This window comes from Trachemys scripta, chromosome 15 (genome assembly GCF_013100865.1).
Source record: "Trachemys scripta elegans isolate TJP31775 chromosome 15, CAS_Tse_1.0, whole genome shotgun sequence".
In the NCBI taxonomy this organism is placed as follows: domain Eukaryota; kingdom Metazoa; phylum Chordata; order Testudines; family Emydidae; genus Trachemys; species Trachemys scripta.
Genome location: NC_048312.1, coordinates 1,123,816 through 1,151,758, shown reverse-complemented (window position 1 = coordinate 1,151,758; position 27,943 = coordinate 1,123,816). Strand labels below are relative to the sequence as shown.

The 27,943-nt window shown below is 43.7% G+C and overlaps 1 protein-coding gene across 1 annotated transcript in view; it reads right to left on the bottom strand.

Annotated features, from left to right (window-relative positions):
• Nucleotides 1–19,545: 19,545 nt before the first annotated feature.
• Nucleotides 19,546–27,943, bottom strand: part of MN1 (MN1 proto-oncogene, transcriptional regulator) — a 45,546-nt gene continuing 37,148 nt past the window's right edge. Inside the window, exon 3 of the mRNA XM_034791432.1 lies at nucleotides 19,546–20,247. Coding sequence (XP_034647323.1) covers nucleotides 20,063–20,247 — 185 coding nt within the window. The 3' untranslated portion in view covers nucleotides 19,546–20,062. The remainder of the gene's footprint in view (nucleotides 20,248–27,943) is intronic.

The following is a 27,943-nucleotide window of genomic DNA, read 5'->3' as shown; positions in this document are numbered from 1 at the left end:
TTGGATGCTTGTGGCACTCTCTCTCCTGGAGGTTTTCTCAACTCAAGGGATTTCCCCAGAAGTCCTGCTCTGATCTGGGCTGTGCCACAGGAGACAGAGACAGCAGCTCCATTGGTAGGTCAATGCTCTATTCCCAGGTCCACGCAGCAGATCTGGATTCTGAAGTTCTGCTCTCACCCTGTGTACAGAACGCCCAGGGACAGCAAAACATTGCAGCAAGAAATCTCTATGGCGCCAAGGAGGGAGCAGAAATTTCCTCTTAACCTTAAAAAAAAAAAAAAAAGGGGGTAGCCCAAAAATAAATATCTTATTGAACATTTGATCCTAATATTTGTGCTAAGGTGCTCAAATACACAGATGATGAGCACAATATAAATACCTAGCTAGACCACACATTCACACTGTCACTCTGTAGTGCACACTGGACTATTTCTAAAGTTACAATGATTGCCTTTGATCTAGTGTATTACGGTATCAGTGACCTTGATGTATTTGCAGATTAAAGGAATGTATCTGCTATCTCTAAGTCCAGTGGAACCATTACTGTTATGGAGTCTCCTGAGATGACGGATTATCTGGCATGGTTGCTACACTGATATTTCTGTAATAAATATTGCCTCTGCATTCTGGGAGAGGCACATGCATAAGGAATTTAACTAGCTTGAATACAATAGGCTCAAATTGCCAAAGAATGTTTGTGCATCAGTGTGAAATCAGAAATTCGGGGAGGGGGTGCTTTCTCTGTCAAAGGGCAGCACCAGGGGGCTGACAGAGCAGACAGTGGGAAGCTGGATTGCATTTGATACGCATCAGCCAATCAAAGACAAACAGCCTTTAAAGTGCTGAAAGACTGAGCCAGCCCCTGTTATATACTGTGTAATAGGCCCACTGGGGTCTAACTGGGAACATTCCACGTAAGCGGTATTAGACCCTGGATAAGTCTCTTGGCCAGATTTTGAGGCCATAAATCACAGAAAAAGGGATACTTCTTAACAGCTCAAATTAAGATAAAATGCCTTAATTATCAGGCCAACAGCTACCTGTGCTGTCCCCAGGCCATATATTATTTCTAAAGGGATCAGGCCTCAGCCTTACCGCGCTCTCTTGCTCTGTGACAGTGTGGCACAGAGACAAGCTACTCTTTCTAAACCCTGCCCAGGGAGGAAGGTCACTTTCACATGGGCCTGTCAGTCTGGTTGGGGATAACAGTAAATGTTAACTGCTGGCCTGGTAAGGTCACCAGACTGGAGTGATTTCCTGCCCCAGTGCCCTGGCCCACTGCTTCAGAGCCAGAGACTAGGCCAATTATCATTAGTTAATGACTTTTCAATACCAGCCCATTCAAGACAGAGAACAAAACAAACCTTGGCCATGCCGCACAGCTGCCAGCTGTATTCGGCCCCTTTTCATTCAGGAGGCCAATCTGAAATTGAAATCTTGGCCTAAACAAGCAACCATTAGCCAAGTACTGACAAACTGCAGAATGGCTGAGGCAGTTGCTGCCACAGCCAGCACTCCAGACTGCTCTTCTCACCTTTAGATCCCCCCTTCCCTCTGGCTGGGCTGCTGGAGGCACGGCTGCATTTCCCCTCAGTCTGACCAGGCATTTTACAGTCCTGCCAGAGAGCGAGTTAAAAAAACAACAACCTTCCCCCCTTCAATTTAATCCGAGAACCTCCTCTGAAAGGGCCTTTCTCCAGCCCCTCGCCCCCCACCGTGACTGGCCTCCGCACCTGGGCCCCAGGCCTCCAGCACAAGGCTCCGCCGCTCTCTGTCACGCATGCACACAGCCAAGGGGAATAAACAACAGTAGCCTCAACGTGTAAAAAACAGGGCTTTCCTGCACAGCCAAAAGTCGAATAAAGAGGGAGAGGCATATGCCTGACTGACCCTTCTTAACCGAGTCCAGAGCGTTACAGAATTACCCAGCAGCAGAGGGTGCATGGCTAGTAATAACTGAGCTACAGTGACTCTTCCCCTCCCCCCTGGGAAAAAAAAGTGCCACTGAATACAAGGGGAACAGATGGATTTTCCATGGGCAAGAGCTGTGACTGTTCCTTTCAGTCAAATGTGTCAGCTCCTCAGAGCCATGCTTGTAAAATATTAAATCCACTGCATTTGCTAGGACAGTGACGCTTCAGTGGGGAGGTGATTTTACATATTTTGAAGAGAAAAATACCCAGTCCAACAGGACAATATAAACATGAAACAATTTATAGGCAGAATGCGCCTTTATTGTTTCTAATTTATCCAAAGGAAACATCGCGTTTGCTCCCTTCAGGTGGCTCCATGTCTGCAAGATGCAGGAATGGTAAAATATTAAATTGCCCTAAGACAGCAGCAATCTCTCACCACAATGGATTGCCTTTACCAGTGATTGTAAGAAAGAAAGTTGATAAGAGTGTATCAAGTTTACAGGGCAAATATATCTAGGAGGTTATTCACACAAAGCAGTGCAAGTCTCTGGGGTTATTTAGGGCTGAAATGCACTACTCACGGAAAGAACCGAGCACTGAGAGTATGGTAGTAGTTAATTAGGGAGCCTGGCATTTTAATTCCTAATCTCAGTACATCCAGAACAGAAATCTTGTGGGTTCGTCAATTAAAATTATTTGGTTTAATTATAAATGCAACACATGGTCCCTTTGCATCTTTATTAACCCTGGAAATTTAAACGGTTTTAAATAGACTGGGAAGGACAACCTCTGCAGCTACTGCCCAAAGGCAGCTCTATGAGGGAACCCCACAGAGGACATCATCAGATGGGAAAAGCCTTGCAAGTGTCAGTGGCTGAAGTCTTCCACTGTGCCCTCTCTAGAGAGTAGGGCAGGCCAGCCAACAAAGCAGAGCAAATAAGAAACGATGCAAAGCCCGAAGCAATCCCGCCCCCCCAACCCTGCCAAAAGGATGATTGTAGAGAAGCCCCTCCTGAAGCTCTGCTGTGATCCAGACCTCGATACTCACAACCCCAGCTAGAGGATGTCCTCCAAGCAATCCTATCCAACCAGCACCACAATCCCATGTCACTCCAGTCTAGGACTGGGTTAGCTCCTGTGAAAGAAATAGCATTGGTTCTCACAGGACTGTGCAGCCATGGATGGGTGGGGAGGGAGGGATTGGTGAGAGTAGAGAACAGGAGGCTGGGAGTTCACTTTATGGCCCCTTCCCTCAACAAAATGTGCAGTATTTTCTTACTGTCAGAGTTGGCTGATCAAACACATGTAGGATCTATGGCCCGACAGGGTCTTCGTACCATTAGTAGGGGCACTGCCAGCAGATCGAGGGAAGTGATTATTCCCCTCTATTCAGCACTGGTGAGGCCACATCTGGAGTATTGTGTCCAGTTTTGGGGCCCCCACTACAGAAAGGATGTGGACAAATTGGAGAGAGTCCAGCAGAGGGCAACGAAAAAGACCAGGGGGCTGGGGCACATGACTTACGAGGAGAGGCTGAGGGAATTGGGCTTGTTTAGTCTGCAGAAGAGAAGAACGAGGGGGGGATTTGATAGCAGCCTTCAACTACCTGAAGGGGGGATCCAAAGAGGATGGAGCTCGGCTGTTCTCAGTGGTGGCAGATGACAGAACAAGGAGTAACGGTCTCAAGTTGCAGTGGGGGAGGTTTAAGTTGCATATTAGGAGAAACTTTTTCACTAGGAGGGTGGTGAAGCACTTGAATGCTTTACCTAGGGAGGTGGTGGAATCTCCATCCTTAGAGGTTTTTAAGGCCCAGCTTGACAAAGTCCTGGCTGGGATGATTTAGTTAGTGTTGGTCCTGCTTTGAGCAGGGGATTGGACTAGACGACCTCCTGAGGTCTCTTCCAACCCTAATCTTCTAGGATTCTACCTTGAGCATTCATGTATCCTCTTTTGAGTGGGAGATGGTTTTCTGCCACCCACCACTGCAGCACAGACCTCTGCCATGTGAGCTAAAGAATTAACTACAACAGCTGGCAGCAGGAGTGGGCTGTTATCCTCAGTGCATTGCCACTAGTGAAGGAGTCATGGTATACTCAAACAGCGGGATGTATTTGCATGAGTAGCCCCCATTTACATATAGCATGGCCAAATACTAGGATTTGGCAGTTTCATTCTGGGGAATAGTGTGGTAAAGGCTAGGCTCTTCCCTACTACAGATCTGGAGTCTATTCCCATTTATGTAAACTCTCAGTGATGTAAGAGATCTGGGACACCAATAAGGGACATGAACGGCACAGAATTATTAACAGCAGGCAGTAGAAAAAGTGAGGCTTGAACTCATGGTTCCCAACCCACCATACATCCACTTAGGCCAAAGGGTATTTAGATGGTTTTTGATTGGCCATGATGATGATGTGTCACCACAGCACCTAGGAGGAGAAGGGGACGTTCAGAGCAGTTTGCACTTTCAAGGGTTCTAGAACCCAGAGCCCAGTCAGAACTGCGCAGCAGGAGGGCGGCTCCATATAGCAGCACAATAGTTCTACAACAGCCTTTCTGCTGCGACCTGGGAGTGGTGTGAAATACCAGCTAATCAAAATAAGAAATAGCGAGAGTTCAAACCAATAAAGTGACATCTCATCACCAAGTGACATTAGGAACTTTGTACATTCCATTAATGCCATCCTCGAGTTATCGGCATAAGCTCCAAACTGTATCACTGCAAACCTTCCCAGTGAGCAGCACAGTAACCAATCTGAATATGTCCCGTCTCGGTGTTTTAGCCATACTTCACAGACTTCTATTTACTTGACAGTCATATGTTTTCCGCCCTGGCTCTTACTGTATTCAGAAACAGTTACTTAGCTTCAATAAGCCCCTTGTTAAAGCTTTTTCCCTTTTGTAATCTCATCAAACTAACCAAAAGGAGTTTGTTCTGAAACAAAGTGTCCCATTTTTTAACCTGGCTCCCTATATGAGATCTCTCCATGCGCACACACCCTCTCAGCCACAAAAGGGCTCTGCTTGTCCTAGTGAACTAACAAAACCCTGCACTGTGTTTGGGTTAGCCAGCAGGGGGTTAATGAAAAGCCCAACCCTAGGGACTCCCACCTTATCTGCAATCATGAATTTATTGAAGAATGTGTTAATGTGCTGGATTTTATTCATCAGGGGTCAGGGCTTTTCAAATTCTTCCCTGCCAGCTCCCCCTCTTTCCATCCCTCCCCAGCAAACTCACAATGCTGTTTAAACAAAGGACTCCGGACACAAAGAGCAAATTTACACAGTAAAGTTTTCTTGCAAGCCCAGTGCAGAGTCTGGAAGAATTCCAGCTTTATACTGAGAAAAGGGGAGTGTATGGGGGGCATTTTACAGGGGATAAAAGGAAATTGAGAAAAGTTCCCACCTCCCTGCCAGTTAGCTCCAATGTATTAAAACCCTCCACGGACTTTTCACCAGAAGATGGGGTCCCTCGGTCAGCAGAGCTACTCTTCAGAGCTGATTCTACCCTTGCTCGGAAAGAAAAAAATGCAGGTTTTTTTTTAATTGTTTGTAAACTTTACATCATGTTTAAATAGAATCTTTGTCTAGGGGTTAATAACAATACTTGCCATGTAGAAAGTGCTTTGTAAACATTGACTATGCCTCACAACATCCCTGCTATCCAATTTTAGGTTGTACACTCTAAGACACAGGTTAAATGATTGGCTACAGGCCATGTAGCAAGTGTCAAAGGAGAGTTTATAACACGGATTCCTGGCTCCCAATCCTACCTTCAGTTCACTAAAACACACTGGCTCCCAAGGCAAGGCTAGGGTCAGGGGATATTTTCCCCCATTCAATTTTTCTTCTGCCTTCAGGAAATGGAGGTGTCCCTTAGAGTTACTGACAAGACCCCTTCAGATAGACAAACTAATGCTATCTGAAATATGTATGTCACAATGAAAGTTAGGAAAAATTCTGCCTAACACAAAAGGATAATCTATACAGGATGCCCCAGGAAAGCCGATGAGAATATAAAACCTTTTCACATTCAGAACGTTTAAAAATTGTGCCCAACTGTACTTGTGTGACAGAGCCTCCAGGGAGGGTGTGGAATCCTATTTGCTCAGATCAGTTTTAACCATGCTGGACAGAGTGATGGAGAACTAGACTACAGGAAAGAATCCTGCACTAGTCACCAGGGGATGAACCAAATGATTTGCTTTAGGTCTTTTCCGCCTCTAATTCCTACAACATAATTAGTTAACTCTGGCATCATCTCGTCAACACAAGTAAGGTGCAGAACAGATAGATCAGCCATTTGAGAGCTGCCCTGCACCTGGAGGCCCAGACGGACACATCATAATGTCTGCACAAATAGTTCTCACACATTTTATAAACAAAACATACGCAATGTGCATTAGCCATAAAGCGATGATTGTTGGAGACCATGAACCATGTTGTCCCAGCAGGGAGCTGACTGCTTCCAAGCTACACACCTGAAGAATTTGAAACACCTGACGATTTTTTATTAAAATAACAGATTATAACCATGATTCCATCTTCTAACAAGTTTACAACTTCTGCTGCCAAAATGAAGCCTTTGACTTAAATTTCCATTGCTGCATTTATTTTCCATAGTTTGCTAGTGACATGTGCGTCCTGAGCCGCATCCATGCTAACACAGAGTCGGTGCTATTCTTAAATATCCATCACCATGCAGAGGAGTCCAGAAACACAGCGGTCTGAAAAGACCCTTTGAGAAGTCATACATACTGGGGTGATAAACTCAGTATTAGGATCATCTGTTCTTCCTTCTGCTGTGCTGGGTAAGATGTGCCCATGTTTCAAAGATTTTCAGACATGAGGGTCCCGAGATATCAGACCTAAACGCCTACTACCCCAAAATAACATTAACAACACTAGAAGTTTGTTTGCCACATTCACAATAGCCTCCTCTAAAAAGCACACATGTTGGGTGTGTGCCCACGCGTGCACACACACACAGCTACACGTTTTACACACTGCTAGAGTTAGTGTATCAGCAGGTGACTGCTGAGGGCCCCACAGATGCTCTGCAGTGGACCCAACTGGGATATGGATGGATCTCTGAGTGTTATGTGTATAACACACATTTATAGAGGCCCTTTTGTGACAAGCATTCCAAAGCCTTGTGCAGAAAACAATTCAAAGGACATCATTACAAGACTTACATCCGTTAAATGGCTTGGGAAAACAGGCAAGTCTATAGCCAGCTTTCCAACCTCAGCACAGAATCAAAACAGTGGAAGCAATAAGCCGGAGGTCAGACTGACACAGGCTCTAGAACCAGCTATTGGTTTTTCCTAAATAGGGTTACGATTTCGTCATTAAATTCCAGTACAAATGGGAAACTAGTGCCCGTGGATTCCAAATCACAGCGCAGGATGGCAAGACAAACGTCCAGGGAGCTAGCTAAGCACAGCAATGACTGCAGAAATCTTGAATCTATCAAAAGCTGTCTGTAAATCCACCATAAAGCCTAGCCAATCACAGAGATCCTGTCAGCTTATTTTCCACTCTTAACTTTGCCATGGGATGAAAAGCAACTCCCAGCTTCTCAGATCCAGAAACAGGAAGGAGATGATCACCATTAACAACTAAAAGCAGAGGAACAACTGTTGAGAGTTCATAGTCGGTACCAATAAAGAGAACTGACCGCCAGTTTGAGAACCCCTGCTCTCGGCAAAGTTCTCTTTGTATTCATTGCCTAGCCAGACAAACTCACTGAGGGCCATATAGAGACAGCACTAGATGGAGCTGTAAAGACGTCAACATTCTTCATATGAAGAAGAACAGGAGTACTTGTGGCACCTTAGAGACTAACAAATTTATAAGCTTTCTTCGGAGAAGTGGGCTGTAGTCCACGAAAGCTTATGCTCTAATAAATTTGTTAGTCTCTAAGGTGCCACAAGTACTCCTGTTCTTCTTTTTGCGGATACAGACTAACACGGCTGTTACTCTGAAACCATTCTTCATATGAGCTCCAGGACCCCAGTAATAAAAGTAGTAAAGAGACCCAGTAAAAATCAAGAGATGCCCCTTTTTGGATGAGAGCCATTGCAAATCCCAAAGACAGAGATGGTAGGGCGCAGACTGAGATAGCCCATGTTAAAAGCCAGACCAATCTCTCTCAAATAGCCACATGACTGGCAAAGTAGGAACGAGCCAGGTGGCAATAAGGTGCCATCATGCAGACAGCTTTCCCAGAAACAGAGGACTTGAAAGGAGCTCGAAGCTACCAATATGAAAGGAGGAAAGCTGGAATCTTCCAGCTAGAAAACAAACTGTTTATTTTCAATAGGCCATTGCCACAGAATCACTGCCAGCCACCAGGCACAAACAGCTGTAGCAACCTAGAAAATAGCGACAAGAGAAAAAGTCGGATTCCAATATAGGTACAAATCAAAAATTAAGCTACTACATAGAGACCAGTTAAATTAACCCACATTAAACCTAATTCAATGACTAAAAAAGAAAATATTAAAGCTTACAGAGCTCTGCTATGGGGTATCCATCTTGAATTGTTCTGGAGGGCACCATGGGCTACAATTTTGCTGTAACGTATTCACTCAGGAAAACTACGTTTAAGCTACAGCATCTGATTTTAGTGAGATTCTGCTTTTCCTCAGCTGACCTGACTGAAACACACAGCAAGTGACCCAGGCTAGTGTTTAACTGGGTCTTCTCTCCCTCCATGCAGAACTCGAGCAAATGGCCTTAAAAGCACTAACTCAGGAACCTTCAAGAAATCAGCGACCATTGCTTGGAGTTATGGATTTTTAGATGCAGTTGCAAAACTAGGATCTCTCAGAGAGATGCAGAAATACTGCCATACTAACAGATCTGATCTTTCCAATCTCAGGCAGAAGTGCCAGACTCCCCGAAACCCACTAGGGTCTTTGCTATTGCTACTGATTTTACGTGGCAGGCGCTCAGATACTACGGTGATGCAGAGTATAAAATCCTCGGGGCTTGTCTACATAGTGGGAGGGGGCTAATTCGCAGCTTTTTGCTGTGCATCAGGTAACGTGCATGACAAGCTGTAGTAAGAGCATGTATACCGGACAACATTCCCTCTGCCCACGTGTACCATGGTGTATACACAGCAGCAGTTGGCTGCAAACTGAGGGCATGGCGTTCTCTGAGGATACCCCATGCTCCTTTGCTTTGCTGCTGGGATTTTTCTTACTGTGCTTTGCAGATGCTGAAGCAAAGCTAGTTCAAAAACTCATGAGTCATCTGTCTCCACCTCAGACTTCCTTTCTGGGCAAACGAGCACCATTTTCTAGTTGCTTTCAGCAGAATGGACCCAGCATGGACTCTGCGCCACTCTGCTGGCAGCCTCAATTGCACAGCAACTGCTTGGACTGTATTTCAGCACTCAAAGCTGGATGAATTCAGCTTGGGACTTCGCCTGCTGCCCCACTAAGCAGATGATGTGGCGGCAGCAGCAGCAGGGTCTTCAGCAGCAGCAGAACCAGGAGATGGAAGAAGCAAAAGACCCTGAGCATGTTAAAGTAGACGACCAGTTCCTGGAGCAGCTTCACAGCATGCAGAGGGACTTGTTTCTGGGCCTGGGAAACCAGCACAGATTCATGGGAATGGATTGTTCTGCACACTGGGATGACCAGCAGTGGCAAAACAATTTCAGCATACAGAAAGCAACCTTTTCGGAAATATGTGCTGAACCCTGGAACTACAGAGGCATGCAGTGCCCTATCCCCATGAGGTGCTGCATACCAGCATGTGGTGCCCTAAACCCTGGGCAAACAGGTTGCAATTGCCACCCCCAAATGCTACAGGTCCATAACCAACTAATTAAGTGTGGGGAGATTGACCACTAGGGCCATTGGCATGCAGAGGTGTGATGCCATGGGAAAAGGTACTGATGCACTGCATTATAAAGCCTGGTAATGTTCAAGTTATTGAAGACACTGCACCTATAGGATTCACAAATATTGCTGGGGCAATTGATGGGACCCATGTGCCCTTCAATCAGGGCTCAGAATGAGGTATTTCTCCATGGTGCTCCAAGGACTGGTTGACCACTGTGGCAGGATTACAGACGTACATGCTGGGTGGTCTGGAACAGTAGTTGATGCTAGGATCTTTGGGCACTCAACTGTATTTAAATTAATGAAGAAAGGGCTGTTTGCCCCCGGAATACTATGGCCATTAATGGCATAGACGTCAGTCCAGTTATCCTGGGAGACCTGGCTAACGAAGCCATTCACAGGCTTTTGGACAGAAGAAAGGAACTGTAACCACCACCTCAGTAGTTGCAGTGTGTGCATTTGCCCATTTGAGAAGGGACATGGTGCAGTTTATTGGCTAGCTTGGAAGTAGTGGGGGGGGGGGGGGAAATTGCAGATTATAGCAGCATGTTGTATTTTGCACGATATTTGTGAGAGTAAGGGAGAAAGTCTTAGCGATGGGTGGGAGGGTGCAATGCAGAGACTTGCTCAGCAGTTTGACAGCCAGCAAGGCAACCAACACAAAATGCAAACAGTCAGGCAATATTGTCCAGGGTGCCTATTGCTCTTATTTTGAGTTTCAGGCCTGAAATTGTGCAGCTGTACATCCAGTTGTTAACCAGGTGGGTTGGAAGATTTTTGTGTAGTTCAGGCGTTAGCAGCAGCGAACGTGTAATGCTATGGCCACCCCTCTAGCAGCAGGTCTTTGCCTACCTGTGTTTGCAAAACATCATGAATTAGCACAAAATTATTTTCTGTGTAAAATGAATTGACTGCTTATGAATGAAATTTGAAAAGGTTATTATTAAACACTATTATGTAACAACCAGAAATGGACCTTCAACTAAAACAAAAATGAATAAATGGCTTTTAATTATGACACAATATATTAAACTATATGGAGCCTTAAATTAAACCAGCAGTGAAACGAAACAGTGAAGTTCAACAGTGCCGTGAATGGCACAAAACCAGTGGAGAAGGGCTTTTACAGGCACAGGGGAGAATATGTCTTGGCTCCACCGCTTCTGGCTCATGGGACTACTGGTGTGGAGTGCCAAGGCTCAAAGTTACAAGGGAATAGCAGGCTCCAAAGAGTTGGGGTGTCAGCTCTGTGTTCTCAGTTCCCTGAGAACGGTTCTGGGAGGGGAGAGTGGCCTCCAGGAGCTGTCTCTGCATCTCCCAGTCTTTTTTCATATTGTCTTTGGCCCTGGCAAAACAGAGTCCCTGGTAACTGCCATGCTGTCCTCAGCCCCCGCAACAATCTCCCTAGAAAGCTCCTTCTCAGATTTCCCCTCAGATACTCCCTCCACCTCTCCCTATTTTTTTTTTTTTTTTTTGGAGGGGTGGGGGAGTTGGCACTCTGCAACAATGGCCATGAACATTTCATCCTCAGTTTTCCATTTTCTCCCCTTCAGGTGTCCCAGGTGCGTGGCTCTGGAGAAGGGCCATCTCCTTAAGGGACTGACCAGTGCAAGCGCCATAACTGGTGGGTATTTTGAAAAATGACAAGTGGTTATTGTTCCTATTGCAGGGCGGCTTCCAGAGCATTTTTTTAATGTGCATTTCTGGCTTTATCTCCCTGAGAATCTTCCCAGTCTTGGGGGAACCCTGGCAATGATCAGTGATGTGTGCGCTGGGATTTCTGACCATGTGGTACGAGCTGGGTGATATAGCTGTTGTGTGTTGGAGGCTGAGGGGGGGAAGGGTTGGGAATTAAGTTCCTAGTCTGGCATTGCAGGTTTGCTTGGAGGTGCCTATATGGTGTCTGAGGGGCTAGCTGAGTAAATCTCGGGTGAGCTGGATGTAATCCTCTCTGCATCTCCGTTAGACTCGCCTGGCTCTAGGTGCCATTGCAGTCAGGCAGGCGATTAGGAGGCTGAAAATGACCTTACTCAAAAAGGTTCTAGGAGATCACTAGATCTTCCCAGTGTTCAGCATCTTCAGCATGGCAGACATGGAGTGCACACATTTGAACAACAGACCAAACTAACTCATTTCACACCAAAGCTAGCTCACCTTGAAAGTGGACTCCTGAATTCACAATATACGCAGAGTCAGAACTACAAGGAACTGCCTCGTGCATACACAAATGTTTTCAAAGCAGATTAACTTGAAAATCTGCAGATTAAACCCCACACACAGACACGCCCATTTAGTCTTAGAACCTATGACTATACAGAGCAAGGACTTCAGAGAAAAAAGGAGCAGACAGCTTGTAGAAGCAGCTCAGCAGATCCACCTTTTTAATCTGGTTCTGTGGAGAAAATGTAGGTAGTATAAAATGATGGATTTCATCCTATGATCATTTCATCTTTAAGGAAAGAACTCCAGGAACTTTGCCTAGAGTTCTTTCTCAAGACTGCAAATGAACCAGAAAATTAAAACCACATTAACTAAAATCTTAATAAAACCATGAAAGTAAAAGGTGTGCTTTTGAATCACCACTTTGCATGTTTTCCCTGGACCTTCAGTCTTGTACTTGACAGTACTTTTCATGGCAAGAAGTACGAGTCCATAGAGTCATGAAGAATGTTAAAATTCACACCTTAACAGGGTTTCAAAAAATAAAAATGAACAAGATTTTTAAGAGATCAGAGTTACAAACTATTTAAAGCATAATTACCAGATTTAACATAACACAGTATGGTAAGGATAGTGAGGTCTTTACAGGTAATATTAAAAAATTCCCCTCCCTGTTGATTCCTGGATCTAACCAATTCAATGAGAGATGATCATATCTTTGCAGGTAAATTACATGTATATATCATACACTGTTCTTTATCCATTTAGTGACTCAAGCAAGATTTTAAAAGGAAGTAAAGCATTCTCACTACACTGGCTTGAAGAGGGTCTCAAAACAATTTTTGATTTTTCTATTCTACTTGAGCTGAGGGTCTTGCATTTTCGACAGAACTTTGGTTTAAAGAAAACAACAGGAGGTGATTATGAAAAATCTAGAGGGCCTTCTATGGGACACACTATATTGGTAGTTTAGTTATAGGGATACTCAGATGCATTATGTTGGAGTTACTAGTTACCTAATGAAGCATAAAGAGATCCTGTTATGACATAGGCATAGTATGGTAGCTCATAGTAGCTGGTTCCTCCTGTCACACTTGCTCACCAAAAAGTGCAATTTGGAGTTTTTAAGCTGCTAATTGGAGAAAATTGTGGAGTTTTCTCCAGCATCATCTAAAGTTCACTCTTAAAGGTACTCCCAAACAGAAAAAAAATTTGGTTGCACTTTTTTGTTGTTGTTGCTTTGCTAGAAGTATAAAGATGTAAAAAGTTGTTCCCCATCCCAATTATATATTTATGGGGCTTGCATGGGTTTTTGCTTGTTTTCCACATTAGAAAATAACAGGTATTCACTCTGTTTTTGCTGGAGAATTCTTTGGAAGACTAATAGGAATGTAGTAGCATAAAAGTGTTTAAACCTGAACAACTGAGAGGGGAAGAGATTTTGATCATACATTTAGAATTCTGGTCTGTCTTGCTTTTTTGCTTCCACCAGTTTCATTCAAAATCCTGAGAAACACTTGGAGAAAAAGCTAGGTTTGTGAAAAATCCAACACACCTGCTCCTCTGACTGAGAGAACTTCAGTTCTCTGGTCCTCCAAGGAAGCCCTTGGAAAACAGGGAAATTAAGACTTGATATTACTTAAATTTATATTTTTTTCCTGTACAAGCCATCTTTATTGTGGATTTAGTAGTCTATGCCATGCTTGTCAAAGTGCTCCAGCCAAAGAACTACTCCCTGGGACATCAGGAAAGATATTATAAAGGTTAAAAACAAACACTTTCCTAAGATATAATCATCCAATTTAGCCCTAACCTGTGCTAAATTGTATGTCCAATATGACACATCAGATATAAAAGAATCAAAGATCCTTAGAATTGCAATAGAAGCACAAGATTTGTGCTAAGGAACTGTAACAAGGATTTATATGCACTGACATCTTGCTGAAGAATAAAAGAAGGTAACGTTCGTATGTGAACAGAAGGAAACTTGCTGTGTATTTTGTCAAGTGTAGCAAGACTCACCAAGGAGAAATTCACCCCGTCCAGAGAGCAGCATGTGGCCTCAGCACCATCTCGTCCTGCCTCCACATAGAAGCAAGTTTCACCCCAAAAAAACAAACGGGTATCTGGCAGGCAAGGGGAAATCCTAGCTCTAATGAAATCAATGGCAAAACTACTGACTTCAACAGGGCAAAGACTTCACTCTCACAAGGTCTGAACTGCATCATTTCACTGTTTCCAAGAATCTCAGGAAAGACTCTATTCAAATAATTGTAAAACATTGCATGAAATATACAATAGCCACCATTAACATCATATTTATTGTTATTTAGTTGCTCAGTAAAACATATACAGATATATACAATATGCATGAATACAGAAGACTGCACTTTACATATTTAAAAAAAGAAAGAAAAATAACACTCAATTTCATGAGCTATTGTCACAGTCTTCCAACCAAGCATTTAAGAAATGAATTTAACAAGAGAGAAAAAAAGATTACAGGATTGCCTAACACACAGCAGAGTCAAGTTTTCATATTTTACATGTGCAATAACATTTTTCAGAAGAGTTTGCTATGCAGTACGGATTACCAGTGTTATGATTTTTTTTTCTTATCCATGAACCAAATTTAGTACAAAGAAATAACATCCTTTTGCTTAAGGCTGTTTTAAAGCTGTAATATTCTTGGGTAGTGAATAGTGATCAAGTTATAACTGCCGGAATTCGCAGCCTGCAGTTTCATCAGTCAAAATCTATGAACGGATGGACTCAAACCAACAATTTTAATAGAGAAATTTTAAGACAAAATTAGACTATTTCCTCCATTAGCCTTAAGCAATAAAGGAGAAACAATTCTATAACAATGGATTAAGTTCTTACACCCCATCCACTGAACAGCTGTGAGTCTAGAATTCAAGAAAAGGGTACACTGCAGCTTTTTTTTTTAAAAAAAAAAATCAAATTTACCAATTCTGTTTCTTCTTAGTATTAGAGCAAACATGACTTGCTCTACAGCAGATAGACTTGTGGTCATATTACACAGTTCTTCATTAAGGAGTTAATGAACATTTAGTCTTAGTGTTGTGCTAGAAAGCCTTCAAACTGATTTCCTGGTTGGAAAGGTTAACTGGCCTTATAACGACCACCTCTAAATACAGCATTCGAAGGAGTTCGCTAAATGAAGTAGATGACAAAATTTTCATTTTTATTTCCCTTCCACCTACCATACCACATTAATCCTGAAATCATTCCACATTTGCTGAAATTCACCTTAATTAAATGAAAATGAATCTAAATTGTTATGTGTGTCACTGAAGAGCTAACAACTGAACTATAGTAACGGAGAAATATTAACCCTATGAGAACATGACCTGGGGAAAACTCCCAAAGAGCATTTAATAAATAAGACCTATTCATTCTTTTTTGACAAAGATGACTCATCACTCCCCATAACTTAAACCAAAGAAAGGTATTTTGCTCAATATGCTACTTGCTCAAACTCGAAGTGTAAGTATGACATTTCTTTTAACACATATCAAAAAAGTCAGCAAACACTGTGCAGGGAGAAATTTACCCTCAAGGGGTAGGAACTAAAAGATTTAATTTCTAAAATGCTGCTTAGACTGCTGCCTGGACTACGTGCCTGTGTACAGCAACTGAAAGTGCCAGGCAGGTCAGAGTGGACACTGCAGTACAAGTATGAAGCCATATTATTTTGAGCTGCTGTTTGCAACACAAAATGAAACTTGTACACATGATAAATGCATATTTACCATAAAACTACTGGCTTTTTAGTGCCATGTTTTCACCCCCATGAAGTCTTTCAAAATATGCAGATGCACTTTAAACTTTTTTTTTGTCTTTATGCAGTCACTTTTGCAGCATTTGCAATTCACTGAATTTCATTACTTATTGGATTAGACTGACCTCAAAGGCAGGAGTTTTAAAATTATACTGAAGAAGCAGATAGGCCAATGGGTATGACACTGGACTAGGAGTCAGGAGTGTTATAGTACCAGTTCTGGGAGTCATCTCAAGTCACTTCCCCCCCGTAGCTTTCCTGCCCTGTAAAATGGGGATATAGTGATACTTAGCTCTCACACCGCATTTTTCATCTAGAGCTCTCAAAGCAGTCTAAAAATGAAGACAAGTATCATTATTCCAGAAACTAAACCTTTTTTATAATCTAGTGCTCTGCTGATATTTCGTACATGTTTAAAAAAAATCAGTGCGCTTATCAAATCAATGGAGAAGCTGGACAGGAAACTTATCACAGGTAACAAAAGATTGGTAATAAACATTCACCTGGTGAGTAAATGCATACACCTTATTCCACCAGAATTTTGCAAATAGGCACCCTGAAATCCCACTGCAATGTGCTGGTATCACCTCAATGATTACTATTAGGCAGCTGGCATTCTGTCCCTCAGTTAAGGTGAGAATAAGCCATTTACAAGTCAGGGAGACATGGTGGATGGAACAAAGCTACCAAAAAGGTTAAACAGATCTGTAGTATTGTCCGAACAGTTTTGATAAATAAACAGGTAGTTCCAGAGACAGAACCAAGTTTCCTCCCACTCCTACTAATTTTTTTTAAAAACTTGGTTTAAATTCCATTAAAGCTAACGAGAGAAACACGTGCCTCAAGGAAAGCACATGCGTAAGTGCTTTGATGACTAGAGATGGAATTACTTAAATTTAAAATTTAGCACATACGTAAGCACTCTGCTGAACTGGGACCTAAGAAACTGTGCTTTCTTGGGTTGGGGCGTGTTCTCCAAAGTGACGCTGGGTAACAATTGTTACATCAGGAGATATATTACCTCAGACAATGTTATTTAGAGTAGGTGAAGGGCAGAAGATTTGAGCCTTTCATCTGGATCCAGCCAAGTGTCATGCCTTTTTGTTCTAGACCCAGGAATACAAGCTAACTCCATATTCACCGAATTATAGCAGGGGCAAACTCCATATTCCAGTAACCGTTCCAGCATCAATAAAATCTTTAAAAAAAAAAAAAAAAAAAAAGATTAAAAGCTTCTCAAAATCGGGGATGTTTTTTAAATTCTGAAACAAAAGACCAACTAAAACTCAAGGACTCTTATTATAATTTCCTAGTTTAAAAAAAAATTAACCCAAGTCACCTCAGTGAGCAGTGACACAACAGGAAAATAAATCCACATAAGGCCAATGAGAGCTTGTTCCAAATAAGAGAGCAGGGAGAACGTGACAAGTTAAATACCATCTATAACTTCATTTAAAATGTTGAAAGTTTTGAAACAGCATGATTGAAAGATTTCAGAACCATAATGTACCATAAGTTTTTAAGCACAATTCCCTCCCCAGTGGTGTCAATACAGAACTCCGCTTAAAAAACGATGGCCCAATGCGACCATCCAAGATAAATTCAAGACAGAACTCTGAACAGCAACTCTCAAAAAGGGGCACACTGTGAATCCATGAAACAAGTGATAAATAACCATGGCGTTTCAGTCCTTTATTTCACAGCTATGATCTAATCCTCCAATGTTCTTAGTAACCGCAAAGAGTGGAGGAGACTGAGTCATGGGTGCTGGAAGTAGGGGTGCTGCCACACCCCCTGGCTTGAAATAGTAACAACCACCCAAATACATGGTTTCCACCTTCAGCACCCCCACTATAAAAACTGTTCCAGCACCACTGGACTGAACACATCTGAACAAGGGTGGGACCGTTTCGTCTTACTGTAAGCAAAGGCTACACAAATTATAGATAGCGTTATGTAAAACCACACCAGTGTCCAATCATCTTTTAATTTTTGTTTTTAGCTCATTTGTTTCCAGCTTTCTGTCCTAATGAGTATTATCTGTGAAGAGCAGGAAAGAATGGTTTCCTTTTATTGTATGTATCTAATAATACTGTCCTTCAAACACGACAAATGTCAAATAGAAACTGTCTTTACCAGCAGGAATTATGTGATCTACTTTAGGCTCTCCCAGCACCCTGGCAGTTTAGAGAATGCTCATCTCTGACTCTCAGGTGCACAAATGTGGGGACTGGCTAGAATGAAAAGGATACCCATCAGTACGTACTGATATGTACCAAATTTCCCAGCTTCATGCTTGGTTCTACTCCTGAAAATGCCTGATCTCACACATTCAGCATTCTCAGTGACATACATTAAAGGGTGGCACTTCGAGTAATGGCACCAAAGTCCTGCTGTGGAAAAAGGGCACACGCCGCTATACTAAAAGCTTTACCAGCAATCTGAGGTACCTTCTTCTTTAGCCCAAAAATGACGCCTTTGCTTCAGTGCTGACTTGTGACTCCTTTGGTAAGTGTAAGGCTATATCTACACTAGAGAGCTCACAGTGGCACAGCTGTATCGATGCAATGGTGCTAAGGTTGCCATCCACCCGGGTTTTACCCAGGCAGTCCGGTTTTTGGCTTCTGTGTCTGGTTTTCAACCGGAAAGTCTGGTTGAAAAAGGGACCTGGCAGCGCCTGGTCAGATGTATTGACCAGACACCAAAAATCCGGTTACCGCAGGGTGAGGGGAGGTGTCGAGTCATTAACCCCTGCCAGCCCCTGCTCAGCTGGGGCCATTCCTACCTGCAGACAGGCTCCTTGTCAGGCTGCAGCAGCTCCCGTCCCAGCCCCGGAGCAGAGGGAGTCTAGCTGGTGGGTGGGGTGGGAGGTGGAGATGATCCAGCGAGCAACGGAGGGAGGTATCTTTTGGGGGGAGGGGTGGAGAGGCAGAGAAGGGGGCTGGGCCTCGAGGGTCCAGTTACCAGCAATTAGAAAGATGGCAACCTTATCTGTGCCACTGTAAGATCTCCTACATACCTACTCTGTGCTGAGGGTAGAGAGCTCTCCTGTCAATGTAACTAAACCACCCCCAACAAGCAGTGGTAACTGTGTCGCAGGGGAAGCTCTCCCACTGACGTCACGCTGTGCACACTGTCACTTATGCTGGCAAAACTTATGTCATCCAGGGGGTGTTTTTTTCACACCTCTGAGCGACATAAGTTTTGCTGACATAAGTGGTAGTGTAGACATGGCCTAAGTAATAGCTGGATGGCTGATTTAAATTTAGCCTAGCACAGGGGAGTTCCTCATGTCAAGGAATCAGAGCTTTTTTACATTCCTGTAACCAGGAAGTTGTTTCACAGGAAGAGCACAGTACAAAGGGGGTTTGGTATGTGATTTTCCTTAAAAGAAGACCTTGCTTCAACAGTTATAGAGATAACATGGTATTTAAACTTCCCTTCTTCTAGGAGCAAAATTAAAGACGTGGGGACTTTAGATACACACTGTCCTAGAGGTGATCTGCACTCCCCGTGTGTCCCCAGTAAGAGAGACGGGTGGGAGGAATTCCACTCACATCTTGGTCCTTGGTGGAGAAGGGATTAAAATGCTTTAACTGGCAGTTTCACATTTTTTAAACGTGTTTGGTCAACCAGGCTTCACCGCTACAGGCCCTATTGCTCAGAATAACACTCTATATCTGGGCTTCAAGTCAGCAAATAAACTGAATAGTTGTTTCCACTTAACAGCAAGAGATGAAGGCTGAATGTATTCTTGATAACAAAAAATAAATTATCTCAGGAAAGACAAAAATCACAGGCTGAATACTTAATAGAGCATTAATTGTTTGGTTTGTATGTGACTGACGAAAGCTTGGTGTCAATATAGAATATGATGACAATTTCACTTCAACCGGCATTTATTCCTGAACTGCTATTCTCCAGGATTTCCATTTTAATAAGCACTGAACAAAGCGGGAAAAAAAAGGGGGCAAAAAAAAAGAAAAGAAAAAACGAAAGGAGAAGTATCTGTCTTATGACACACACTACTTGGACATACGTTGAGATGAAAAAGGAAAAGGCCTCATCTATAAATGTATGCCAAGATTACAGAATAATGGGGGAAATGATCTAGCAGGAAAATTTTAAGCAAAAGTGTGCTAACTGCAGAAGGGTTAACACTGGTAACATACTGTGGCAGAAGATTAAAAAAATTGAGGTTTACTTTAAATTAACCCTTTCCAGTCCATATGCCACTAAGCAGGTACCAACCTAGAAAAATAGTCCACCTAGCAGTAGCGGCCCTTTAAAATTAAAAAGAGAAAAAAATAATTTCCTTTTGTTCAAGTCAGGGCAGCCACAAAAGTCCCAAATCTGTTAGAGATGTCTGAGTGCAGGGATCTCCATGTCGGCACCGCAGTCCGGCCCTTCGACTCGCCCATGTCATCCGTGCAGTGGACTGAGAGGCATTGCAAATGGCTGCCAGTCTGCGCCGCAGCTGAGGTCTTGTTCTGGGGAAGGTCGTGGGCTGGAAGGGGTTAATAGAGAGATTATTATAAGGTCTGTGCAACATAACCACTTACAAATTTAAAACAGCAGCAAAGAAAAAGGAACACAGTTCACTGAATACTTCTGCGATCAATCAAAGTACAGGAGACAGCGAGAACTGGAATCAAAACAAACCAGCTGCAGCACTGACCACGAAGGGAGGGGACATGCCTGGCCTACAGAAAATGAAACTCTTGCTTCTCTCAGTAACTCAACGGAAGTTTCATTACTCAGTAGTGCTCTGTTTGTAGGGGTTTACAGCAGGGGTGCCAGAACAGAGGGGACCAGGGGGCTATGCCCTCCTACTTTTTAACAGCTGTAAAGGCGAGCAACGGGGGAGGGACGAAGAGGAGTGAGTGGGTGGTGCGGTCTTGGGGGTGAAGAGGTGGCGTGGGAGTGGGGGGGAAGCCTCGGGGGAAGGGGCAGCATAGGAACAGGGCCGTGGCTTAGGCGCTAGTGCCCCCCCACACACACACACACACTTTTAGGGACCTTCTGCCGCTCCTGATTTACAGTAGGGCTCTACATTCATGAAGGTACACACTGCTAGTCCCATATACGGGCAGCAACAGTGGCCAGTTAGGAAGGAGCTAGAAACCCTATCATGGATACTGACGTAGTAAGCTGCCCTTAAAGGAAGTTTCTTCCTAACCTTCATCATTAGACTTATATCCTTCAGTCATGAGAGTTTACAGCCCTTGTATTTTTTCCCTGTCTGACGTAACTGTATGTAATGTAATGTAATGTATTAACAGGCGCAACCTATGCAAGACACAGGAGGTAACTGTTCTGTTCTGCACAACATTAGTGAGGCCTCACCTGGAGTGTTCTGTCCAGTTTTCGGTACCATATTTTAAGAAAGCAGTCAAGAAACTGGAAAGAGTCCCAAGGAGAGCTTCAAAATGATCAAAGATTTAGAAAACCTGACCTTTGAGGAATGGTTGAAAGAACAGGCACGTTTAGACTAGAGAAAAGAAGAATGAAGGCGGAGATGATAACCATCTTCAAAGTCATTAAGGACTGTTATAATGAGGATGGTGATCAGCTGCCCTCTATATGAACAGAAGGTAGGGAACGAAGTAATCGGCTCAGTTTGCAGCAATGGAGATTTTGGTTAGATATCAGGAAAAACTTTCAAAACTGTAAGTACAGTTAAGCACTGGAACAGGTACCAAGGGAGGTTGTGCCATCTCCAACAGTGGAGGTATTTAAGAACAGGTTAAACAGACACCTTCAGAGATGGACTAAGAATATTTGGTCCTGCCTCACTGTAGGGGAAAACGGACTAGATGACCACTTGAGGTCCCCCCAGATCTCTATTTCTATGATTGTAAAGGTTTTTGTTATTTATGTATTAAATGACTATCGAGTCCAAAAAAAAAAATCACAGGATTTAATATCTTGTGGCAGTGAGTTCCACAAGTTAATTGTACATTGTGCAAAGAAAATATTTCCTCTTATTGGTTTTAATGTGTTGATTTTCAATTTGATTGAATAACATTTTGCTCTTCTATAAGAACTGGTGATTAGGAATGCCCGATGCATCTCCTCTGCACCGTGCATTATTTTAAATACCTCTATCTCAGTAGAGGTATTTAAAATAATGATAAACCTAATAATGAGGTATTTAAAATAATGATAAAGACCTAAAAACAGTTTTTTCAATATATTTCCTTATACGACAACCCTTGAATCTTGTCTACCACCTGTCTCTGGGTCCCTTCTTCTCCTGTTACTGCTTTCCGATAAGATAGGATGACCAAAGATGAACACACACATTTCAGGTGATGGCATCCTATAGATTTGTTAATAAATGGGCTTGCATAGAATAGCATGGGATTATAATGTTTTCTATCACATGCTTTACTCACCGTAACAGTCTGTTCCCTTTTTAATCACCAATACACAAGAAAGAGGATTTTAAAGAGCTGTCCACAATGCTGCCCACATCTTTTCCCTGAGATCTTACTGCTAATTTAGTACCCAGTAATATGATAGTACAAATTATTCCTTCCAATGCATGTTACCTTGCATTTGTCACGAGTGAATTTCATCTGTCCTTGTGCTACCAATTTGCCTAGCTTTGGTCTTCGACCTTCTCTAGTGTTGGCTATTCTAAATAATTTTATGGCCTCTTCAAATTTTGCCACCTCATTGCTCACCTCTCCCATTTTTGTAGATCATGGATAACTATATTAAACATGGATATTTGTAGTCCCCCAAACCTTTTACCATCCTGAAAATTGATCGATGATTTCTACTCTGTTTCTTAGTCAATTCACAACAGACCCTTATCTTTGACCCTGTGACTACTTAGTTTCCTTAGCAGCCCAGGACTTTGTCAAAAACTTTTTGAAAATCTAAAATCTCTCACTTCACTGCTTCTGTAGACCAAACTCATGGCCCATACCAACAGCTCCCGGTTGGTAGGTTGGCTGGCTAGCTGGCTGGCTGACAGGCAGGATCAGCCAACCTACATAATTTCAAGTAAAATTTTGTTGAAATCAGCATATACCCACAGAATGTGTCGATTTTGATGAATCAGCATTTTCTGACAGAAAACATTGCATAGGAGAGTTTCCAACTAGCTCTACCCCAACCTTGTGTCACATCTTCCCATCCCCCCAACTCCATAGCCCCCGCTTCCCTAGTCCAGTGGTTTTCAAACTTTTTTTTCTGGCGACCCAGTTGAAGAAAATTGTTGATATCCACAACCCAACGGAGCTGGGGATGAGGGGTTTGGGATGCGGGAGGGGCTCAGGGCTGGGGCAGGGGGTTGGGGTGCAGGAGCGGGTCAGGGCTCTGGGGTGGGGCCGGGGATGAAGGGTTTGGGGTGCAGGAAGGGGCTCCAATATGGGGGGCTCAGGGCTGGGACAGGGGATTGGGGTACAGGGTTACCTCAGGCAGCAGCGCAGCAGGGGTGCTAAGGCAGGCTTCCTGCCTGTCCTGACACCACGGACTTCACTGCGCCCCGGAAGCAACCAGCAGCAGGTCCGGCTCCTAGATGGAGGCGCACAAGCTGCTCCATGCGGCTTTCGCCCACAGGCACCCCCACCCTCGCCCCCTCCTCCCCCCGGAGCCGGTGCTCAGGGCAGGGACAGCACACAGAGCCCCGTGCCCTCCCCCCAGGAGCCAGACCTGCTGCTGGCCGCTTCCGGGGCACAGCGCAGAGTCAGAACAGGCAGGGACTAGCCTGCCTTAGCCTGGCAGCACCACCCATGGGAATTGTAACGGCCTGGTCAGCAGTGCTGTGCTGACCAGAGCCACCACCACGCAGTGCCTTACATCCCGCAACCCACTACTGAGTCGCGACCTGCCGTTTGAAAAACACTGCCCTAGTCTCCCTTTACTCAGCACCCAGCTCCGCAGCGTGATTGGCTGATAGGCATCTGAGGTCACAACTACACCTGCTTTCAGTGGAATCAGGCTTTTCTGGCTTTCTGATCACCACCAAAAATGAATAAAAGATTCTTTCCACTGATGCCAGGAACACTCCCTGAAGTTCTGGAACTGATTGCATATGGTCTCCAAAAATGATCACCTTACAGACAAACAGGGCAATATCGGAGTTGTGTTAGGTCTCATTTCGCTCAGCCAATTATGTAACTGAAAATGCTTTACTGTGTTGAATACTAACAGATTAGAGAGGCACAATTTTCCTTTAGAAAAGCCATGCTGGTTTCCTCTCCCCCCCCAATATTATATTCATCTAGGTGTCTTACAACTCTATTTATTATTTAATACTATTTGCTTCATAGGTAAGTTCAGATCACTAGCCTGTAAAACCCAGAACAGTGCACAATATCAGTTACATTTTAATTTAGAAAAGCCACTGCACTTAGAGCATAAGTGGGCTCTGTAGTATGAAAGCCAAAGATTCTGTTTTCTGGAGGAAATCACAGCTAATCCTGCAATCATTATCTTTTACTTTTTACATTTTTATTCCCATCCCAAGATACAAGCGCCCTTTAACTCTCCACTGAAGCCTGTTATGAGGCAGCTCCCCAAAAGGACCAGATGAGGGCTGGCTCAGAGTTACACAAGGTGCCCAACAGCCAGCTTGCACTACTCCTATCCCTTATTTGCTGAGCCCTGCCATCAGAGAAACAAAGCACTAACCCCGAGGTTTCAACTGCTAGAGCTGGGCTGACCCAATAGACAGAGTTTATAATGAATGTGGCCTCCGGGTACAGAAACAGAAAGGAGTGGCTTATTCATTTGATTTTATCTGGAGATATCCCAAAAACCTATTAAATAACAAACTTCCTAAAATTCAACTGACAGTCATTGAAAAGAAAATGAATTACATATTCACACCTGGGTCAAAATTCAATTGCCAGACATGGGGAGTGGGAAGAGGGCAGATTAATTTCATTCCATTTCACCTTCCATTACAGGGTTACCAGCTCCTGAACAGGAGGTGCGTTCTGGCATCACTCCAGCTTTAAATTTACTTGAGATCTGAGAAAGGAAGAATAAACTAGTTGGCTTGGAAGGTCCTTTCCAGCCCCTGCAAGGATGCCTTGCAGAGATCAAGCTCAAAAACCCACCCTGTACTTTACATTATCATTGTAAATGCAGGCTAAAAACCAAAACTAGGCAGGCAGGCTTCATTTTCTCTCACATTTGACAATTTCACCCAACGTTTACACACACACACACACACACACACACACACACACACACACACACACACAAAATGAGTAACACAAGTGAATAGCATGCCAGCAGAGATTGCTGGACCTTCACATCAACATGGAATTTCACTGCTTCTATGACCCGTTACATTAGTTACAAGAAATCTCCTTGGGTTATTAGTCATAACCACAACACACCCACTCGCTACCCAAATGCCAACCAATGCTCAGGGTTACCACAGAGCTTGAATCAAATGACCATTCTCCAAAACAAAGCATAAGCATCAACAGCAGACAGGACAGCCTCTTCCTTTAGGAAGTAGGGATCTGTATAAACCTTTACATATAGCTCAGAGCAAAGTCCCATTCGAAATCCCACCCTATCCCCTTTGCATGAGTAGTGATGAGACGGTCAGAAAACTGGTGTGAATGTTGAACCCTATTAAGGCTTTCCCCCGCCATCTCTCACTAGTATTCCATAAGCTTAACTAGTATTAGCCTATTACACGTCATGGAGCAAGTTATAGTTCCCTCATTTAACCTGCTGCTAAATCAAATAAAACATGAAGAGGACCTGAATTGTTACAAAATCATGAGGATATCAATTTTACATTAGTCATAAAAAAAATCCCAACACAATCTGACAGTACTTGATTTAAAATTGAAAATGCTTTTAATGCTGGATTATTTCAGGATGTTAGAAACCAGGGCCGGCTCTGGCTTTTTTGCTGCCCCAGGCAAAAAAGCCTCCCGCCGCCCCCCGCGGGGATCGCGGCAAGGGAGGGCGCCGAGCCCCACCGCAGACCCGCTCTCTCCAACCGGCCGGAGCACCGGGGGGAGGGCGGTGAGTCCGCTGCAGCGCCGGGGGGAGGGCAGCGAGCCCACCGCGGCTCCGCTTTCCCCGACCGGCCGGAGCGTGGGGGGGGAGGGCGGCGAGCCCACTGCGGCTTCACTCTCCCCGGCAGCCGGAGCGCCCCACTCTCGGGCCGGAGCGCCGCGCCGCCCCCCTCCAGGTGCCGCCCCAAGCACATGCTTGGTGGGCTGGTGCCTGGAGCCAGCCCGGTTAGAAACATTCTCACTCTTACACGATCACTACACAGCATAGAGAAATAGGTCAGAACTGGGGACGATGACGCTATATGGAGCCTTTATACAAGAAAAGAATGCGAGCTTTGTTTTGGATTAGGGACTTAGATACCTACTTAGCAAGGTGCTAGATCAGTATGATAATTTGTAAAGGCAACACAAAACAATATTACAGGGCTGCCTGCCTAGCATATTGGTGTTTTCAGTTTGAATTTCTAAGCTAAGATGAGACGTCCTCACTCTCTGCTGTGATAATAAACAAAAAGTATCATTAGGTCAAAGATGCTGAGGTTTTCTAAACACTGACGTGGGTGACAGTGCCTTGTAATTTACAGAGCTGTGAAAATTATTTATTCACTGAGCACCTAGAGTTGTGCTAGTCCTCCCCTCCCCATCATAAGAGACATGGTCTGCCCCAGATGTTAAAATCTAAATGGCGTAAGACTGAAACAGGTATCAAGCTCGAGGAGTGAAGGTGCAGTGGCCAAGGCAATAATCCAGGCAACGTGGATATTCAACAAGGTGTGCACAAAGCATGGTTGATTTTTCCTTTTAAAAAATGCTTGGTTGATTTATTTCTTGTAGGTATCATGGTAAAGACAAGTCTTACGAGGATCTGAATGAATGGATGGCTACAAGTAAGGAAAAGCATGGGGAAATAGCAGGAACTGCTGAAAGCAGGAGATAAACAGGGAATAAAGGGCATTAAAAGACAGACTCTGTTTTTAGCAGTGGTCATTGGCTGGTGTTTTATGCCGCCTCCCGTCACTGATGTACCTCTGCTTCTCCTCTCCTTATAGAAATTGTATTTATAACGAAATCACCCTAGAGTCAATTTGGTTAAAAGAAGAGACAAAGCATACCTCCTTTCAAGGTCAAGAAGAGCTGAGAGAGGGGTTTTCCTGTTGGTGGTTCTCCGACCCTCTCCCAAAAATATTACTTCCCTGAACAATTACTACAAGACAAGTTACCTCACTCTGGGCATTCCAACCCCTGCCACGTGCACAACAGTCACTCATCTGCTGTGGAGTTGGCCCACCTCAGGCATCCTGCAGCATGGCCATGCCAAAGCCACACTCTGTCCAAGCCAAAGAATAGCAAACAGCAGTTTCAGGGTTTATTATTAACTACATCAATAGCAAAGTCTATCAGGTGGAATCCAGAATACTAACATGTTGGCATGCCAAGAAAACTACAAGGCAAGGACTCAGGTTTCTTTTAGGGACTTTAAAAAATGAATTTTTTTTATTTAATGATTTGCCCTAATTATAAACACTTTTGCAATGTTGGGTTAAAAAAATAAACCTGCTTGAGGCAACAGAGGAATAAAAAAGGATCAAATGGAAAAATCTATTTTTCTCAACTATGTCTTGTTCATGTCTATTACATAATACACAAGACCTGAATTTTTTTCTATTTTTAGGTCTTCCTTTAAGTGTAGGACACATGGTCTCAGTACAGGAAAAGCCAGTGCTTTGTGATTCGTTTGACAGCAGAATTCTTCCTCTGCTGGAGGGGAAAAAAAAGAGGAAGTGTGTCTCTGTTGGTACAAGGATATCTGTGGAGATTCAAGTTATGTTTGTTTTCATTTCAATCAATACAGACTTTTTCACTCTGTGTGCGTCAAAGTCAGCCCCTGACAAAGCAATAAGAACAAAATTCTGCTCCCCTCCTCACATAAGCAGTCCCAGTGATTTCAGTGGAGTTCCACCAGAGACGAATATAACTCATGGACCGCAGTGCGGCTATTCAAGTAAGTAAAGCCCTAAAGTGGTGAAGTGTCGTTTACAGGCATTATCTGGATGGGTAGTAAACTCAGCTGCATGAGGAGTTAGCTGGCACCGGCTGCTCTTTGTTAGACACTGAATAGGATGTGGATCTAATACTGGTAGGGTGACCAGACAGCAAGTCTGAAAAAACGGGACGGGGGTGGGGGGTAATAGGCGCCTATAT